The following is a 21,088-nucleotide window of genomic DNA, read 5'->3' on the forward strand; positions in this document are numbered from 1 at the left end:
GCATGAGAGAGATCTTGTAGGTGTTTGTCTCTGTCTGAGGGGTTGGAGCAAATGCGGTTATATCGTAGCGCTTGGCTGTAGACAATGGATCGAGTGGTATGATCTGGATGAAAGCTAGAGGCATGTAGGTAGGAATAGCGGTCAGTAGGTTTCCGATATAGGGTGGTGTTTATGTGACCATCGCTTATTAGCACCGTAGTGTCCAGGAAGTGGATCTCTTGTGGGGACTGGTCCGGGCTGAGGTTGATGGTGGGATGGAAATTGTTGAAATCATGGTGGAATTCCTCAAGAGCTTCTTTTCCATGGGTCCAGATGATGAAGATGTCATCAATGTAGCGCAAGTAGAGTAGGGGCATTAGGGGACGAGAGCTGAAGAAGCATTGCTGTAAGTCAGCCATAAAAATGTTGACATACTGTGGGGCCATGCGGGTACCCATCGCAGTGCCGCTGATTTGAAGGTATACATTGTCACCAAATGTGAAATAGTTATGGGTGAGGACAAAGTCACAAAGTTTAGCCACCAGGTTAGCTGTGACAGTATCGGGGATACTGTTCCTGACGGCTTGTAGTCCATCTTTGTGTGGAATGTTGGTGTAGGATACCATCATAGGGCCTAATCACATCAGCCACACTATCAGAGGCTCGTTCACCTGCGCATCTACCAATGTGATATATGCCATCATGTGCCAGCAATGCCCCTCTGCCATGTACATTGGCCAAACTGGACAGCCTCTACGTAAAAGAATGAATGGACACAAATCAGACGTCAAGAATTATAACATTCAAAAACCAGTTGGAGAACACTTCAGTCTCTCTGGTCACTCGATCACAGACCAAAGAGTGGCTATACTTCAACAAAAAAGCTTCAGAAACAGACTCCAACGAGAGACTGCTGAATTGGAATTAATTTGCAAACTGGATACAATTAACTTAGGCTTGAATAGAGACTGGGAATGGATGAGTCATTACACAAAGTAAAACTATTTCCCCATGGTATTTCTCCCTCCCACCCACCCCCCACTGTTCCTCTGATATTCTTGTTAACTGCTGGAATTAGCCTACCTTGCTTGTCACCATGAAAGGTTTTCCTCCTTTCCCCCCGCTGCTGCTGGTGATGGCTTATCTTAAGTGATCACTCTCCTTACAGTGTGTATGATAAACCCATTGTTTCATGTTCTCTGTGTGTGTATATAAATCTCTCCTCTGTTTTTTCCACCAAATGCATCCGATGAAGTGAGCTGTAGCTCACGAAAGCTTATGCTCTAATAAATTTGTTAGTCTCTAAGGTGCCACAAGTATTCCTTTTCTTTTTGCGAATACAGACTAACACGGCTGCTACTCTGAAACCTGTTTTCTCTCAATGTCTTTGCTTCAATTCTGTGCTCAGAACGGATGCTAAGCAAGCCCAGGATGTATAATCAATAAGACCATCTCCTCTCTCCTTTGCTGAAACATGCATAATCAATTACACAATTGCACAGGATTGCACAAATAAAAGGGATGATCTTGTAGTTAGGGACTGTACTGGACTCTAGAAAACTGGGTTCCATCCCTGGCTCTGCAATAGGATTCCTGTGATACTGGGAACGTTACAAAGTTTTCTGAAGTGGTCACTAACAGTGTTCCCTCCCCAACTTGAGACATCCCAAAGGGCTGGATTTTCCCTGCTAAGTCTTACTCAACTACAGCTGAAGTCAATGGAAAATACAGCCGCTCAGCAAGTTTGGGGGGAAAAAAATCCAGCCCCAAGTTTCAAGGGACCCAATGACTGAAGCATCCAAGATGGCCGCTTTTGCAAGTGTTGGCCTTACTCTGCACTTCAGTTTCCATACCGCTGCTTTCTTACTTCCCAGGGCTGCTGGGAGGATACAGTACATATTTTATTTTTGTACTGAGGTGGTGCCTAGAGGCTCCCACCAAGGATTAGTCAAGCCCACAACACAAAGATGGCCTCTACCCCAAAAAACTTATATTAATGTGCATGAGGTTTTCCTACTACATTGATGGGAAGATAGAAGTATACCATCATGGTCACACATTGAAGGAAGAGAAAAACACTTCACAGCAGCCTTGTTCCCTGAGCATTACTCATACTGTTCAATGAACAAGGCAAGGGTCCGGGGGGAGGAGGGGCGGGGGAAGAGTATGCAGTCATGTAATTAAAGACTGCATAAACATAACATGTGCTGGTGAATTATGGTTACATGGACAATCTTGAGTCTGGTATTTCCTAACTTCTTGACGCTCCATTGTGCAACCTTAACCCTTTCTCTTTTAATGAAGATATTTTATATGGAATTTCCTAGGCTTTAGGTTTTTAAACTGAACTGAAAGAACTAAAATTCCATCATGTAAGACTAGCAATCCCCCTGCATAAGTCATTAGCACAGTTTGAACCTGAACCTTCAGATGCACAGCACAAACTTTAACCACTAAAGCTAAAGGAGTACCTACATTAGCTCACAGTAGTAGATATATTCCTTCTGAGAAGGGACTGTTGTATAATCAGAGCTGAGGAATAAGATTTAGGACTTCTGGGTCCTATTTATTTGTTAATGAAATTTTACATGTATATAGTATTCAGTCATGTATCAAAAGGTGGGTATACAGGAGCAGCCCCATTTTACAAACAGAAAAATGTAGGCTTATTATCAAGGAGAAACTCCTGACAGCAAGCTATATGAAGCTGTGAAATACTGTTCCAATTTAAGAGATGGAAACCACACTGGTTGGGATATTTAAGACTAGACTGGACAATGCCCAAACATAGGCACCGTAAGTAAAGAAAGATTACTTACCCTACAGCAACTGTGGTCCTTTGAGATGTTGAAGACAACACAAAACCCCACTGCAAGTGCACATGTGCCTCATACACTAGAAATCAGATGATTTTGAATAGCTGTGTTAGTCAGGACCATGCAAGCCGTGAACCTCCTCGTGCTCTTGTGTTAGGGCATAAGATAGCTGCAACCCTTCGTAAATTCCCTCATAATTAGAATTTCAGTTGTAGTTCAGAACTTCTGTATCTGGAATGGAGGAGGCTGGATGCACACTGACAACATCTCAAAGAACCAGAGTTACTGTAGGCTAACCAACAGTTCTTTTAAATGTGTCACAGTAGATCCCATTGTAGGTGACTGGCAATCAGTACCCCCTCAGGATGGTAGGAATGAGGAGTTTCAGCTACATAAAGGTCAACCGTGATCATAGTACTGTTTTCCCAAAAACTTGGTATCTTACTTAGACAGATTGGTGGGTTATTCCAGTGCTGCCTTACAGAGCACTGATACTAGCACATTCCTGAAGCAAGGGAAGGATGTCGTTTGCCCTCTAGTGGAGTGGGGGTACACCAGTCAGCTGGTAATGATGAGATACACTGTCATTTTTTGCGATGAGAATACCTCACCTTTAGAACATCCAGCTATGGCTAAGAACAGATGGAGCCAATAACTGATGAAACCAAGTGCTGGATACAGCTAGTGTGTGTAAATTTCCTTTCTCCCAGTGCAGAATGCAACTTGGGGAAAACATCCAGGCAGATTGACTGACTGGTTCCAAGGAAAATTTGAAATCATTTTCAGAATGAATGTGTGAGAGGCCTGAGCACTCTTTGAAATGTTATATTGGGAGGGAGGGGAGTTCTACCACAAAACCCTGAAGCCCACACACCCTCCTGTTTGAAGTGATAGCCACCAGGAAGAACAACTTTAGGGAAAGGTGGTTAAAGGAACATTCTGAGAAATGTTCAAAGAGAAGCTCCATGAGCCTCAGGAAGACTAAATTGAAATCGCTGGCTGAAGAAGGGTCTCTGACTAGCGGGTAAGCATGTAACAGCCCTTTTAGAAACTCAATACCATGGGGTGAAAGAAGACAGCACAACGGTACATGAGAATGACAAGTAGAGACTGCTGCAAGGGGGACTTTAACGGAGCTCAACCAAAGGCCAGCTGTTTTAAGTGCAACAGGTAGTCAAGGTTCTTCAATATCAAGGCCTGAACTGGGACCAGACTCTGTTGGGTCACCCATATTGAGAACCTCTTCAATTCAGATGAATACATCCTTCTGATAGATGTTTTCCTGCTCTGAATCAGGATTTCCTGGACCTGAATGGTGCAGTCTCTATTTACGATATTTAACCAGTCAACAGCCATGCTGTCAGGTACAGTGACTGTCTGAATGGGATATCTGACAACGAACATATCATCAGGTCCAGGAGCTGACTCAAGAGGCTCTGTGGACGCCTGTAGTGGGCTCATCAGCCAAAACTGTCTTGGCTAGTATGGAGCTATGAGAATTAGTGCGGCTTTGTCCTGTTCAATACTGGCGATTCCCTGATCTCCAGGGTAATTGATGGAAAGGTGTATAGCAGGCCTCCAGTTCCATTGCAGTAGAAAGGCATCCAGTAACAGTCCTTGACTCAGGCCTCCTCTGAAGCAAATGTACTGGCATTTGGTGTTGTCCTTGATAGCAAGCAAGTCCATTATTGAGATTCCCAATGACCTCATACATGCATCAGTCCCACAACAGATCTGTGCAAGGGCCATTTGTGATTGGTCACTGAATGCCTGCTCAGGAAGTCCACTAGGTTGTTGCTGACTCCTGGGAGACAAAGCGTCATAGAGATAACCTTTTGATAGAACCAAGTACAGAATTTGATGGTCTCCACACAGAGGGTTGAATGCCCCCTTGTTTACATACAGACAACTGTAATGTTGTCTGTGGAGATTTGCACTACTAATTTGGAGTACAAGTAGGAATGCCATCCAAGCCAGTCTAATAGCTTAGAGCTCCAGGACATTCACATGTACACCTCCATGTTCTACAGAGACTAAGTTCCATGATTTTAAAATCTGTCTCTAATGCATCTGTACTCATTGTGTGATGGGGAGAGAACTGAAAAGGGTACCCCTTTTTCTGCATCTGTGGGATCCAACCACCAAGCCAGTTCTGCACTGACATACCGAGGCACTGAGACCTTCCTGTCTATGCAATGCCTCACTAGGGAATAGATTCACCTAAATCCAGAGCTGAAGGAGCTGCTGGTGAAGTCTGGCAAACAACATTGTGTACACACATGTGGACACATGGCCTAACATTGCAAGGCAAATCCGTAGTATCATAGCCTGTTTTTATATTAGTTGGATTATCAGCATCTGTGACAACTGGAACCTGTCCTCAGGCAAGCAGGACTTTTCTGGTCTGGGGCTGATCAGAACTCCTATGAATTTTATCATCCAAAATGATGACTGACGTTTTTGTAGTTCAAATAGGGGGCCTACGTGGGACAGTAAGAATAGAGCACAATTCAAGCTCATTGCTGTCTCCTGTTGCAATCCACCTCTGATCATCCAGTCAACCCTATGACTGCCAAGCATTTTGTGAAGCCAACCAATGCCCTGAGGAGTCCAATCTTGTATTGGTAATGGTTTCCTCCGACCATGAATCTTAAGTACTTCCTGTAATTGAATGAATAGCTATACGGAAGTACACGTTTTGCAAGCCAAGAGTCTTGAGCCTGGAGAGATGGAATGATGGAGGCAAGTGTCACCAACCTGAACCTAAGATGGCATATATATTTGTTCATTCTCCTCAGGTCTCAGATAGGACGAAAACACCTCTCTTGGATGTGTTAAATATTGGAAGTAGAAGCCTTTTCCCCTGTGTCCCTGAGGATATCTTCTAAGGCTTCTAGATGAAGCAACAAAGCCACTCTTTTAAGACTCATGAGAAGGATCCCTGAAGAGGGAACAGGAGGAGAGTGGATGGGAGCAGACTATACAAATGAACTGAACAGCAATGGCCAGTGCTTATAGCAGATCAAGTCCAACAAAATAGGACAAAGAAGCTCCCGAAAGGGATAGGATACAGAGGGACCTAGACAAATTAGAGGATTGGGCCAAAAGAAATCTGATGAGATTCAACAAGGACAAGTGCAGAATCCTGCACTTAGGATGGAAGAATCCCAAGCACCACTACAGACTAGGGACCGAATGGCTAGGCAGCAATTCTGCAGAAAAGGACCTAGCGGTTACAGTGGACGAGAATATGGATATGAGTCAACAGTGTGCCCTTGTTGCCAAGAAGGCCAATGGCATTTTGGGATATATAAGTAGGGGCATTGCCAGCAGATCAAGGGACGTAATCGTTCCCCTCTATTCGACATTGGTGAGGCCTCATCTGGAGTACTGTGTCCAGTTTTGGGCCCCACACTACAAGAAGGATGTGGAAAAATTGGAAAGCGTCCAGCAGAGGGCAACAAAAATGATTAGGGGATTGGAACACATAACTTATGAGGAGAGGCTGAGAAAACTGGGATTGTTTAGTCTGCAGAAGAGAAGATTGAGGCGGGATTTGATAGCTGCTTTCAACTATCTGAAAGGAGGTTCCAAAGAGGATGGATCTAAATTGTTCAGTGGTCGCAGATGACAGAATGAGGAGTAATGGTCTCAGGTTGCAATGGGGGAGGTTTAGGTTGGATATAAGAAAAAACTTTTTCACTAGGAGGGTGGTGAAGCACTGGAATGGGTTACCTAGGGAGGGGGTGGAATCTCCTTCTTTAGAGGTTTTTAAGGTCAGGCTTGACAAAGCCCTGGGATGATTTAGTTGGGGATTGGTCCTGCTTTGAGCAGGGGGTTGGACCAGATGACCTTCTGAGGTTCCTTCCAACCCTGATATTCTATGAAAACTGGCTCCTGATTGGTTCCGCTGTGGCTCCCATCAAATCTGCTATCTGGATGTCAGGGTTGGTTGGTTGACAGAGAAGGCAGGCAACAGGTGTCTTCTTGAACATTATGATCATTTCTGTGATGTGTACTCCCAATGTCTTCTCTGAGATATAGATGCGGCTGCTGGGACTGTCTATAGGGCTTCCTATAGGAGAATAATATCCCCAGTGATCTCATGGTATCCCTTAAATCCTTTAAAGGAATGCAATGCTGCTTTTACTGAAGAGCTCTATTCCCTTGAGATCCTAGACCTCCCTTGGTATTCTGGATGCTAACAACCAGGAAGCCAGTCTCAGTTACAGCTGTGGCCATTTACCTCTTGGCTGTGTTGGAGGCATCCATGGCTGCCTATAGGACTGTTCTGGCAACAATTTGGCCTATATTCCTCCACAGAGTACTGTGGTACTTTCACCAGGAAGGGAGTCACCCCTAGTCCATGTACAGAAATGACACCTGGTAGTTTGCCACATGGAGTTACAATGTGGCGGACAAGTAGGCTTTGCATATAGACAGGTATAGCTTTTGGGGGTCCTAGACCTTAGATGTCCCCTTTCGTTAATTTCAATGTTTCCTGCACTGTTGCCACCACCAACGATCCTGGGTTTGAGTGGGAGTAGAAGTGTGCATAGATTTTGGTGGTACCTGATAGCACTTCTGCACCCATTTAGATGTGGGCTGAATGCTAACTGGGGTTTTCCAAAGTCACTTGGTTAGCTCTAGTATGCCCTCATTTATGGGAATAAACAATTCTGGCCCAGGCTGATGTGGTCAAAATGTCAATTACTTTACGTGATTTTTTTTATGACCATGATTTCAACATCTAAGATCTCAGCAATGCAAGCTAAGAGACTCTGAAATGCTTTAAAGTCATCAATCATTGGAGCAGGAATGCTGTGACAGCTTCATCAGGTGAGGATGACAACTTTAAGTTGAGACTGGAGGTGCTGTTCTTCTATGGCTCCCAGTTCCTGGGATCTAACATCTGAATCCAACGTTGGCAGAAATGCCTCCAAGGAGCCTGATCTCCTCTTCCTGGATCTACAGGAAGGGGCTCTGTTGTGGGACACCTGAGATGACGGTCTCCAGTAAGCCCAAGGTGGCACAGTATATAAGTACTTGCTCAGTTGCAGCCAACTGGTTCAATGCCACTTTTGTCTGTTGTGATAGCACCCTGTAAGGGGGAATCTCTGGTACAGGCTCTAGGGTTGTGCTCAGAAGAGAGTGAGAGAGAGATCCCTACTCAACACCAGGGAGAAGGCATAATGTGATGACAGTGAAGAACAGTACTCTGAATGGCAATGCCATGTGCTGGTGTCTTGGCCCTGGCTCTGGTTGTTATGCAGCACCAAAGATGTTCTCTTAACAGTTCCGTGAAGGCATATATCAGTCCCATAATCCACAGAATGGTGACTTCATTGGTGCTGGCTTACCTGGTACCACCTCCTCTTTTAACAGAGAACTCATATGCCCTGTCTTTGGTGCAGTGATGTCTCTTTTCCCTCCAGGATGGTGCCCCTTCTGTGTTTGGAGCCAATGTCATATCTGCTGCCACCTGATCCTACCTTTCAGTCTTGCTCTTGTTTTGGGGTGTCAGTTCCATGAGGATGTCAGTACTAGAGGCATAGGTGCTGAATCTGTCTGAACCAGCATCTGTAGCAACATCAACTGCCAGAGACTGGGACCCAAGGTGAACAGTGTCAATGTGGCCTCTTTCGATTGTGTTTTCTTCCCTGCCTCTCCTTCGCTGCTGGACTTTAGGGTGTGGTGTCTGCTTGGAGGGGCTCTCACTGAGAAAAGACAGTTACCTTTTCCGTAACTGGTGTTCTTCAAGATGTGTTGCTCATGTCTATCCCACACTACATGTGCATGCTCGCCACGTGCACCAGTGCCGGAAGTTTTTCCCCTAGCACTACCTGTAGTGGGGGAGCGCCCCCAGCAACGCTTGGAGTGGCACCTGCCTGGTACGGTATAAGGGGAGCTACGCGCTCCCCCCACCCTTAGTTCCTTCTTGCCAGACAACTCCGACAGAAGGGAAGGAGGGAGGGGTGTGGAATAGACAAGAGCAATACATCTTGAAGAACACCAGTTACGGAAAAGGTAACTGTCTTTTCTTCTTCGAGTGATTGCTCATGTGTATTCCACAATAGGTTATTCCAAGCTATATTTGTTGGAAGTGAATAGAAGTTCACAAGTTCCCAGGACAGAGAACAGCCCTGCCGAACCCAGCGTCATCCCTGGTTTGGGGGATGATCGCATAGCGGGAGGTGAACGTGTGAACCAAAGACCACGTGGCAGCCCTACAAATGTCCTGGATGGGGACGTGGGCCATGAAGGCAGCCGATGAGGCCTGCGACCGAGTCAAGTGTGCCCTCACAATGGGTGGCAGGGGGACACCCGTCAGCTCATAACAGGAACAGATGCACGAAGTGATCCGATTGGAAAGCTGAATGGAAATCGGCTGGCCCCTCCCACGCTCACTCGAGGCAATGAACACTTGCAAGGACTTTCTAAATGGCTTGGTCTGCTCGAGGTAGAAAGCCAAAGCCCACTGCACATCGAGAGTGTGGAGACGGCGCTCTTCACTGGACGCGTGAGGCTTGGGGCAGAGAACCAGTAGAAAAACGTCCTGACCCACGTGGTAGACAGAGACCACCTTCGGGAGGAACGCGGGGTGCAGGCGGAGCTGGACCGTGTCCTTATGAAAGACTGTACGGCGGCTCGGAAATCAGGGCCCTGAGCTCCAAGACTCGCGGGGCCAATGTGATTGCAACTAGGAAGGCCACCTTCCACGAGAGGCGAGACCAGGAGCACGTGGCCAGGAGTTCAAACGGGGGCCCCATGAGACGAGCCACCACAAGGTTTAGGTCCCACTGTGGGATCGGAAATCTAGAATATGGAAAAAGAAGGTCCAAACCCTTAAGGAACAATCCAGTCATAACATTGGAAACTACCATGTGGCCTTCCACCGGCGGATGGAAGGCCGATATGGCTACCAGGTGCACCTTGACTGACGAAGGTGCAAGGCCCTGGGCCCTCAGGTGGAGGAGGTAATCAAGGATAAGCTGGATTGGGGCGGCCACAGGAGAGACACCCTGGTCCGCCGCCCACCTAGAGAAACAGGACCACTTCGCCAAATGAGCGCAGCAAATGGAGGGCCATCTACTTTGAAGAGGATGCGCAGAACCTGTTCTGAGCACGTCCTTTCCTCTCCACCTAAACACTGAGCAGATGCACCATGAGGTGAAGGGTCACTAGGTTGGGATGGAAGCGGCAGCCCTGGTCCTGAGAAAGCAGGTCCGGGCGCAGCAGCAACGTCCATGGCGAAGCTACTGCAAGGCTCATGAGGGTCCTGTATCAATGCTGCCTGGGCCACGCCAGGGCAATCAGGAGGACCAGAGCCTTGTCCATCTTTATCTTCTCCAGGACCCCGCTGATTAGAGGGAACGGGGGAAAGGCGTAGAGAAGCTGGCTTGACCAGGACAGGATAAAGGCATTGGAGATAGCACCCCTCACCAGACCACCCCTGGAGCAGAACCGGGGGAATCGCCGGTTCTGCCGAGTTGTGAATAGGTCCACCTGGGGAGTTCACCACCTTCGGAAGAGCACGTGGGCCACTTCCGGGTGGAGGGACCACTCGTGTTGCAAGGAAAAGTCCCTGCTCAAGCAATCCACCCTCTTGTTCCGGGCGCCCGGTGGTGGAAGGCCTTCAGGTGGATGTCGTGGATTATACAGAAGTCCCACAGCCTGAGGGCTTTGTGGCAGAGGATCGGGCCCCGCCTTGCCTGTTGATATAGAACATCGAGACCATGTTGTCCGTGAGGGGGGAGGGATAGCTCAGTGGTTTGAGCATTGGACTGCTAAACCCAGGGTTGTGAGTTCAATCCTTGAGGAGGCTATTTAGGGATCTGGCGCAAAAATTGGGGATTGGTTCTGCTTTGAGAATGGGGTTGGACTAGATGACCTCCTGAGGTCCCTTCCAACCCCGATATTCTATGATTCTATGACCCTGACTACCTTGCCCTCCACGTGAAAGCGGAAGCCATACATGCCAGCTGCACCGCCCTGAGCTCCTTGACATTTATATGTAGGGTCAGGTCTTGAGCCGACGACAGGTCTTGGGTCTGAAAGTTCCCCACATGGGCTACCTCAAACCAGGTCTAACGCAATGGACAGCAGCTCCAACAATGGAGCCCTGTCCCTGAACAGGACCCCTTGGAAAATGTTGTTTGGCGCGGATCGCCACCATAGGGAGGTGATCACAGAGTCCGGCATGGTGAGGACCTTGTCCATCCTGTCCATGGCCTGGGAGAACTGTGAGAAAACCAGAGCTGAAGGGGCCTCATCCTGAGTCTGGCGTGATGATCACGTATGTGCACGCCGACATGTGACCCAAAAGCTGCAGGCAAAACCTGGCTGTTGTCACCGGGAACATTGTGACCGAATCGATGAGACCTTTCAGGGTCTTTAATCTGTTTGGCGGGAGAGAGGCCTTGGCTGACACTGCGTCCAGGAGCACCCCAATAAACTCTATGCGTTGGACCAGGACTAAGGTGGACTGGGTGTTGTTTATCAACATGCCCAAGGCAGTGCACGTGGACAGGAGGAGCGCCACGTGATCCCTCACCTGCAACCGGGAGGTGCCCTTGTTAAGCCTATCATCCAAATAGGGAAATATCTGGACCCCCCGCTGTCTGAGGTAGGCCGCTACCACCAACATGCATTTTGTAAACACCCTGGGGCAGCGGACAGACCAAACGGGCGGACCGAGAATTGGTAGTGATTCTGTCCCACCACAAAACGGAGGAAGCGCCTGTGCCCCTCAAATACGTGGATGTGGAAGTATGTGTCCTATAGACTGAGGGCAGCGTACCAATCCCCGGGATCCAGGGAGGGGATGATGGAGGCCAGGGAGACCAGGAGGAACTTGAGTTTCACGATGTACTGGTTCAGACCTCTCAGGTCCAGGATGGGCCTGAGCCCTTTGGCCTTTGGGATAAGGAAATAACGGGAGTAATACTCCTTGCCCATGAACTCCTTGGGCACCGCCTCTATCGCTCCTAGTCTTAGGAGCCGCCCCACCTCCTGCTCAAGCAGAGGTTCGTGCGAGGGGCCACCCAAGAGGGATGGGGGTAGGGGGTAAGTAAACTAGAGGATGTAACCCTGGGAGATGGTGTTGTGAGCCCATCGGTCCAAGGTTAGATGCGACCATTCTGGGAGGAAAGCACACAACCAAGTGGAGAAGGGGAGCTTTATTAGGGGTGGATCCCTGATGAGGACTTACAGGGTGCCTCCAAGCATCCCATCAAAAGCACCTTTTCCCCGCCTGCTTGTCCTTGGAGGACCCAGGCTGGGGGGCAGGCCGAGACTGCCTCTGAGGGCTTCTCATAGTCCCGCTGCTTCTTATCGGTGGCCTCATACTTTAGGAGGGTGGCCTAGGTGGGAGTCTGCTGCGGCTTGAACTTAGGTTTTGCCGGAGCTGGGACATAGAGGCCCAGAGTCTGGAGGGTCGTGTGAGAGTCTTTCATGCCATGCAGCCTTGTATCTGTTCCTGCCGCAAACAGAGCTTTCCCGTCAAACGGGAGATCCTGCATGGAAGACTGCGCCTTGCTGGACAGCCCAGAGAGCAGGAGCCATGACGCCCATCTCATGGACACCACAGAGGCCACTGATCGTGCAGCCGTGTCCACAGCATCCCAGGCTACCTGCAGGGATGCCCTAGTGGCCACTGCCCCTTCCTCCACCAGCACCTTGAACTCCTTCCTATTGCGCTCCTGGAGGGAGTCCTCAAACCTGGGCAGGGAGCCCCACAGATTGAATTCGTACCGGCCCAGGAGAGCCTGATGGTTTGCCACAAGTAACTGGAAGCTTGAAGATGAATAAATTTTCCTTCCGAAAGAGTCCAGTCTCCGAGAGTCTTTGTTCTTTGGGGTCGGGGCTGGCTGACCCTGCCGTTCCCTGTGGTTGACTGACTCGACCACCAGGGAGTTGGGCACCGGGTGGGTATACAAGTACTCATGCCCCTTAGTGGGTACAAAGTACTTGCGTTCTGCCTTCTTAGAGATGGGGGTCAACGAGGGCGGTGTTTGCCACAGGGCACTTGCAATCTTAGCCACCCCTTCATGGAGATGCAAGGCCACCCTACCCGGTACCGACGGGGACAGCACATTAAACAGGGAGTCTGAGGGCTCCTACATCTCCTCTGCCTGGAGGTGGAGGCTTGCTGCCACCGTCTAAGAGTTCTGGATTGGCCCTGAAGTCCTCCTGCGGGGCGGAGCCGTAATTGCCTTCTCCAGGCGGGGCGAGGAGGCCGGTGCGATGCTCTGGGTATCGGCCAGCACCAGAGGGTCCACCACCTGGTTGGACTGCGAGCATAGTGCCGTGGACATACATCCCACCAACTCCTTTCTCGGGGGTCTGGAGAGGGAGGCCAACGGTGCCTCTGAAGCTCTGGCCACCGAGCGAGCTGCCACCGGGGGCTGCACCGGAGGCCACAGTGCCCACTGGTACCATTGGGCCAGCCCACAACACTCAGTGCCGCTGCACCTGCTGTGGCAACAGCGGGGCCAGCCGTTCGGGTTGGCTGGCCTAGCCCATCGAAGGACGGTTACAAATGGAGGTCAGACTGGCATAAGATCTGCTGCTGCTTCTAGACCGGGAGGAGTGGCAGTGCCAGGATCTACATCGGCCACAGGACCACGATCTCAACGTGGAGGACCGGTACCGAACGGTAGCAGCTGCTCTGTGAATGGCCTTGGCAGACGGACCCGCGACGGAGAGACGCCAGCGATCGACATCCGGGGCTGCGATGTCTTGGCAGAGACTTGGAGCGGGAGTCCAAGTAGGAAAGGCGTCGATGACCGTGCCGTGACCAACTGCAGTACCCCCTCCGAGACGAGGGCCATTGGCGACACCTGCTGCAGGCCTGCCGATATTCGCTTCTTGAGGACGAGCGGTGCCAAGAGTCCCGGCTGGATGGAACCCAGCCAGACAGTCTGGTCTACGTCGAGGGCGATCCGCAGACTCTGCCCTGAACAGTCACTGGGCGGTGAAGGGCGTCAGGAATGTTCCCTCGACCGAGACCGGTACCGGGCCGGAGGCAACTGCGGAGATCCCAGCGGCGGCTTGCCTATGGAGCGTGGGGCCAACATCAGCAGCACTCCGGGCACCGGCATGGACATAACATCCCGGGCCGCCTGTAGGACTTCAGGCGTGGATGGCATCCAGACATCCGGAGAGGCCTGTTCCGAAGGGGCCAGGCTACTCCGCTCCACGCGAGTCAGAGGCCTGGGGCCCAGTGGGGATCAAGAACTGCTTGACATGGGCCTAGCCTCTGTCCCAGACTTCCCTCGGTGCCACTGTGAAGAGGGAGTCTTCCTGGCCCTCTTGGCATGCCCCGGCGATAGGGAGCAGTGCCGACTGGTCGATGGCACCAGAGGGACACCGCGTACTGACGCCACGGTGCTGGTTCGGAGCGGCGTGTCAGAGTTGGGATCAGCGCCGACTCCATCAGCATGGCCCAGAGCCTAATGTCCCTTTCTCTTTTGGTCCGGGGCTTAAACAGCTTTCAAATTTGCACCTTTCGCTGATATGGGTTTCTCCCAAACAGCGCAAACAGTCTGTGCGCGGGTCACTTCTTGGCATAGAACGCCTACAAGAGCTGCAAGATTTAAACCCCGGGGAGCAGGGCATGGCCCCAGGCTGGGCTCACTGACTAACTAAACAGCTAACTAACTATAGGTACTAACACTGAACAAACAAACAGTTCTGGGGATGAGCTACAGCAAAGCTGGAGCAGTTCTGACGCACCTTCACTGGTGGGCAAAAAGGAACTAAGGGTGCAGGGAGCGCGCAGCTCCCCTTATACTGTGCCAGGCAGGTGCCATTCCAGGGGTCGCGGAGGGCACTCCCCCCACTGTGGGTACTGCTAGGGGAAAAACTTCTGGCACTGGTGCACATGGCGAGCACGCACACCTTATGTGGAACAGACATGAGCAATCACTCGTAGAAGAACTACCATTTTGGTTCTTTGGAGGTGGATGCCAGGTCTGAGGTGACACATCCATTGTGTAAGTGTAATATCAGCCACGTGTACCTCGACTTGAGAGTTCTCATGGAGGACTTACACACTGAACATGTATCAGAAGTGGCTTTCCCCCAGACAGAGTGATAATCTGCTGTGCTGATGGACCACAGAAATGAGCCTGTTGCTGGTCAGGCAGGGCTTAAACCCTAAGGGTTTCTAGTCTGCCAAGCTCCTAATGCCTCTGTACAGAGGGCATATCTTCACCTTTTAAATGGAACATCCAAGCTAAAGAATTAACAAAGACCGAGGATGAAGACAGATTCTCTTCACAGAGCTCATCAAGAGGATGAATTCAATGCTCAGAGAAGTACAGCGGGTTGGACATTTGACAGGGTTCCATCTTGATGACACAAGCGGCAAGAGGAAACTAAGGGATAGTCTTGTCCACTCTGCTCTTTATGCTCTCACATGGAAGCACAAAACAGCAAAGGGCACATGCACAGCCCTGATGTACACTGCAATTCAAAAAAAAAAAAAAATCTGATCTTACATGCATGGGATGCATGCACCCCTACAATAGGATCCAAACTGACGTACTCGAACAATCCTCCACAAGCTTGGGATGGACTAGATCAATGGCCCCCAAACTACGGGATGCGCTCTCCCAGGGGGGCACCTAGAAATGTTCAGGGGGCTCAGCGGGCCCAAGCCAACCCCCATTGGGAGGAAGCACCACACAGGACTGCTCTGCCTCTAGCCGTGGCCCTGTCTTCTGGCCCCGCCCCAACCCCAGCTCCATTTCTGGCCTTGGCCCGTGGCTTGGCTGCAATTCCACATCAGGCCACAGCTCCAGCCCCGACCGCAGCTCTGCTCCCAGACCCTGGCCCTCCCCCTCCCGGGCGGGGGGGGGGGAATTTTGTGAAAGAAGATATGGAATCTCTGCTAACATCTGTAGATGACAAAGATTGGTAAATGGCAACTGATGAAGACAGGTCACTGAGAGGCAAAAATCTGATATTTTAATATGATTAAGTATTAGGTTCTACGACTAAGAACAAAACACTGGACTAGATGATGGTTATTTAATCTCAGATTTCAAGTATTAAACTGCTCCTCCAAAGATTCTGCTTGAGCATGTAACCAGCACAATCTACATCTAAATACCAAAAATTCTTTAATTGTCACTCACAATAAGACAATATTGTCTATCTATTAATTCTCTCATAGAAGAGCCAGCTGCCAATACAGGAAACAGCTACTAAGCAGCTCTGCCCATTTCAGCTCAGAAGCAGAATTTTTTTTTTTTCTTAGCACAAGGTATTGACCCTATAAGAGCCTGCTTGACCCCTTGACTCTTCCCCCTCCTGAGAACAGCTTCAAAACTGGAAAAAAAAAGATACAAGACACAGACACATCCCCTGGATTGGCTGATGTATGTTAAATGGTATTCTCATTGATGGACAAGACATAAGCTTTACTATTTTCTTACAACTAGCCAGCTACCGATACAGATAACTAAGAAGTAGTATTTATAATCTTTTAAATCAGCAATTTGGAAGAATATGAAATCTCTGCTAACATCTGTAGATGACAAAGATTGGTAGATAACAAATGATTAAGACAGGTCACTGAGAGGCAAAAATTAGACACTTTAATATGGGTAAGTGTGAGCTTGTACATCTAAGAACAAAACAATGTCGAACACACAGGGCTGGGATCTAGTCCGGAGAACAGTGACTCTGAAAAGGACTTGTGGGGTATGGAAACGGAAACCCAGTAGTATGCTATGACAAAAAGAGCTAGTGTTTCCTTGTATATATAAAAATCGGAATATTCAAAAGTAGGATATTTTTGCTGCTGCTGCTAAAAATGGCACAGAGTTCAGATAAAAGCTACAGAAGTCATTCGTGGTCTAAAGAGCTCAATGTATTCAGCTTATCAAACAGAATGTTAACAGGTGATTTGATCATGATTTAATAAGTATCTACATAGAGAAGACTCCTGACAAAGACATAAGATCCAAAGGCTGCAAGTTGAAGCCAGCAAAGTTCAAACTGCAAAGATGCAGCAACTTAAATAGTAAGTGCAATTAACCACTGAAACAGCTTATCAAGGAGTATGTTACATTTTTTATCACCTGGAATCTAAACAACCAAAACTGGATCTCCTAAAAGATAAGTCCCAGTTCAGCAACTAGATTGGATGCATGATTCATGGGGTGAAATTCTATCACCTATACTATGCAGGAGGTCAGATTAGATTCCTTATGATCTTAAAAGATAGAATATGAATAGCAAAAGAGAGGGAATAAATAAATAAGCAGATTGGGCAACTTGAAAATCTGTATACTAGGCGAATATAAGTGAAGGAATTGTGTAATTGAAAAGAAAAACAATAGATTCTGTCTGCAGGATTCTGAAACACTAGGAAGCAATGTCTGTATCCAGTGTCTAGAATATTTTGATAGCCTGCAAGACTCCTCCTAACTTTTTAGTTATAAACATAGGGCATGGAGGGGCATCCAATTTTTAAATGCAGCTGTCCTTTCAGTGTGGAAGATGAATGCTCTTAACCCACAGAAGCCAACCTGCATTCCTTGGACAGGTAAAAGAGCTAAGGACAAATAAAAGGAAGGAAGTCATGTTGATGTGTAAAGGACAATAAATCTTGGGTGAAAATTCAATTCCTATCCCAAGAATTAAGAAGGTACTCTTGGAAGACACCACTTTAATTCTCCGACCCTCCCTGAAGAGGCAATTACTACCAAGAAACCATCTTTGAGAGACAAGAAAAGAAAAGGTTTTCCTTGTGGTTCAGAGCAGGTGAATAAGCAAAACAAAGGACGAAACAAATCACACTTAGCCACTATACACAGTAAACTGGATGAAACTATAACTAAAAATAGAATAAAACATCTAAAATATGTGATGTGATCCAAAAATGTGATAGGTTCTAACAAGCATGGTTTCTACAAAGGAAAACAGTGTCTCACCAACCTATTAGAATTTTTCAAACAGGTCAGTAAAGTGGTGGTTAAAGCCGAACCGGTCAACATAACTTAGACTTTCAAAAGGCTTCGACGAGGTCACTCACAAGAGACTACTAAAGAGCCTAAATAACGGGGGGAGAGGCAAATAGTTCATGGATCAAAAACTAGTTGAGAAACGGGAAAAAGAGTAGGAATAAATGGTCAATTGACTAAAAGCAGGGTGCCTTAAAGTCCCAACACATGACTGGTATTCAATATATTAGCATTCTAAAAAGGGGTCTGAGTAATGAGATAGCAAAATTTGAAGATGATAAAGTTACTTAGGTTTGTCAGATCCAGATAAGACTACAGAAAGTTCAGAGGGACTCATCCAAACGAGGTGAATGTTAATTTAGAATGACTACGTTGCACAATCAGCTCAAGAAAGTGACCTGGCATGATTGCTGGCAGGTCAGTGAAAACTTCTAGTCAATGTTCAGCTGCAGTTTAAAAGGCGGGGGCGGGGCGCGAAGGTGCAAAAATGTTAGGAACCATCAAGAATGGGACGAAGAACACAGAAAAATGTCTCTGCCAATCTGAGCTGGGGGAAATTCCTTCCTGTTCCAAATATGGCAAATCAGTTAGACCTTGAGCATGTGGGCAAGACCCACCAGCCAGACACCCTCACCCCAAAGATTATGCTTTCTCTACTCGGGTTTTGGTGCTGTCCCGATATTTGATATAGCTGCAGTGTGAGATTGTTATATCTGTATGGACTGCTGGGGGAAACTGAAGGAATGAAAATGAGATCACAAGACTTACTACTCAAGGAAGCGGATTTTTTGGAACACAAACCCTTGCATGGATAATTACCTAAATGTGCACCCTTGGCCCAAAGAATTCCATCTCAATCTTGGTGGAAAGGGGTATTTGTTAAGTGCTTTCCTAATGATCTTCTGAACTACACAAGAGTGAGATGACTGCATTGACTACAGCTCTTGCTACAAAAAAAAAGAAGAAAGATGGCACCACCACACTCTCTTAAGAGGCAGGGGCTGGTGGACTGAACAAAGAAATCTGAATATTCCTGCTTCTGAGCTGAAGTAGGTCTAGCTACCTAGCTGCCCATCTGGATTGGCCATGGTCACAGCCACAAGTTCACCAGTCCCACTGCATGCTGTCACAGGGCACTCAATCATACCAAAAAGAAAAGGAGTACTTGTGGTACCTTAGAGACTAACAAATTTATTTGAGCAAAAGCTTTCGTGAGCTACAGCAGACTAACACGGCTGCTACTCTGAAACCTGTCAACCATACCAGTGTCTTATCAGTTGTAATGACTGGCTAAATAAGTTTGTTTCATAAGCTAAATTCTCTCTTTGAGCAGCAAGTTCATACCCTGGCTTCCAGAAGCGTGACATCCATCCCAAAACTCTGCAACTGGCGAGCAGCAGCCAAGCCAGAGACTCCAGAACCTATAATGATCACCTTGCCAGTCTTCTTAGCTAGAGAAATGAAAGCATAAGTTACAGGATAGATGTGTGTATTGATGAAAGCTTAGAGTCCAAGCTCAATTTTAGTCCTGAAATTAGTTAGGATGGAAGTCTATTTTAAAACAGTCTAATAGTAAAATGTAGCTATGATTGCTTCATCACAGCTAGTTGTTAGCAGGAAATATCTGTACAATTTTGAATTAAATATAATCAGTACTTAGTAGCCAGCAGAAAAATGCAGGTAAAGCACAATCTAGGTAGAAAGTTAATAGCAATAGTCACCTGAACAGAGACCCTAGATTGCATGTTCACACAAGGGCACTGGGGCCAGCAGGATATCTGTAACCAGGAGGGATATCCCTATCAGACATTTCCACTCTGGGGAAAGAGGCAGTTCCAGGAGGATTGTGCAGCTGAGCAAAGAAATCAGCTCATTTGTCATTTTGAAGGAAGGTGTTTTGGTTCCTTCTCTCTTTCATGGAGGAGTTGGAAGCATTGGGCAGGGCTGGGTCAGATGTTTGTTTGAAAATGCAATCTGCAATCTATAGACATTGATCTGCCTCTGGACAAGATGCAGACTTACAGGAACACTGAGGTGGTTTCGGTTTAAAAGGGAAAGTTATTTTTAAATATGAGATCTTCAAAGAAGCCACAACAGTCTTCCTCTTTGGCTTGTGCTCCCAAGCAAAAACTCATATTGCACTAAGATTTGTGCACCAATGAGACAGTGTCAGTGGAGGTGAATTAGCACAACATCCCTCCCTTTGACAGGTCAATCATGTACCACCTGTCAGCTACAGCACTTTCAGCTTCCTGGAACCTTCCAAGCAGTCCCTCAATTATACAGGAAGTAGGATCCCCAAAAGTAAGACAATCAGCAAAATATTTTGTTAAAGTATAAAAACAACAATGCAGCGTAGGGAAAACGGAAGAGAAAAACAACACTTAGTGCAGGATCCTCAAACTGAGGAGAAAGGGTGAGTAATTTGAGAGATGACACATAAGGGTTGTCTACATATAAAATTGTATTGCTTTAACTATACTGGAAAAGATAGAAACTCCCCCCACCCAATGAGAAGATCTTTAAAGGATTCTATAAAAAAAATAAAATAGAAAAGCTATACACAACTTTATAGAACTAAGGAAAATGTATTGTTCTTGCACTATAAAATTTTAATTTATTTCTCAACCTCTTCACTGGGACTAAGAACATGACATGTTTGGAAGTTTTAAATTCCAAGTGTTACACACAAACAATAAAAAGTCTGAAATATTCATTGCGAAAAATTTTTTACTCCAAAGTAACTCAAATACAGGACAGGCAGCATTCATATTGCGGCGATGAATGACAGAAATATCTATAAATATAACATCTTCACATTTTTCAGATAATTCAGCTTTGGGCTGAGAAAAAAAATGCAAAATTTTAGCCAAAAAGGAAAATTCTGGAAGCCAAATCAAGAACTCCAAACAGCATGCCCTTCTCAAGCCTTTACTAGTGTTTCAATATCATGATGCTAAAAATAAGGTACATTTTGGCCCACAGATCACAGAAAATAATTATTTAATTTGAAATCATTTGTAAACCTACTTGGTAGAGGCTTTACCCTTTTGTAGATACCGAAGTTGATTAGGCCATGACGCTCTAGATAGCTATGCACTCTGTGAACTAGCACAGTGTCACCTACAGAAAAGAAAGATTAAATAATTATGTATTTTAATTACTCTCTTTATTAAAACAATCCATAGTGACATTTACTGGATAGCCTAATGGAATTACATAGGATGAAGAAATATTTAGACTGATGCCTACCTTTAATATAACTAACCACACTCACACCCATGTGCATCACTGTAAGAGACCATTTACTGTGCAAAT

At 47.2% G+C, this 21,088-nt stretch overlaps 1 protein-coding gene across 3 annotated transcripts in view; it reads right to left on the reverse strand.

Moving 5' to 3' along the window:
• KDM1A (lysine demethylase 1A) overlaps positions 1-21,088 on the reverse strand; it is a 173,846-nt gene that overhangs the window by 114,271 nt on the left and 38,487 nt on the right. For all 3 annotated transcript variants that reach the window (XM_038377500.2, XM_038377495.2, XM_038377496.2), the window contains 2 exons: positions 20,801-20,893; positions 19,115-19,221 (listed from right to left, as the gene is read on the reverse strand). In XM_038377500.2, coding sequence (XP_038233428.1) covers positions 19,115-19,221; positions 20,801-20,893 — 200 coding nt within the window. The remainder of the gene's footprint in view (positions 1-19,114; positions 19,222-20,800; positions 20,894-21,088) is intronic.

Source organism: Dermochelys coriacea, chromosome 19, assembly GCF_009764565.3.
Source record: "Dermochelys coriacea isolate rDerCor1 chromosome 19, rDerCor1.pri.v4, whole genome shotgun sequence".
NCBI classification, from domain to species: domain Eukaryota; kingdom Metazoa; phylum Chordata; order Testudines; family Dermochelyidae; genus Dermochelys; species Dermochelys coriacea.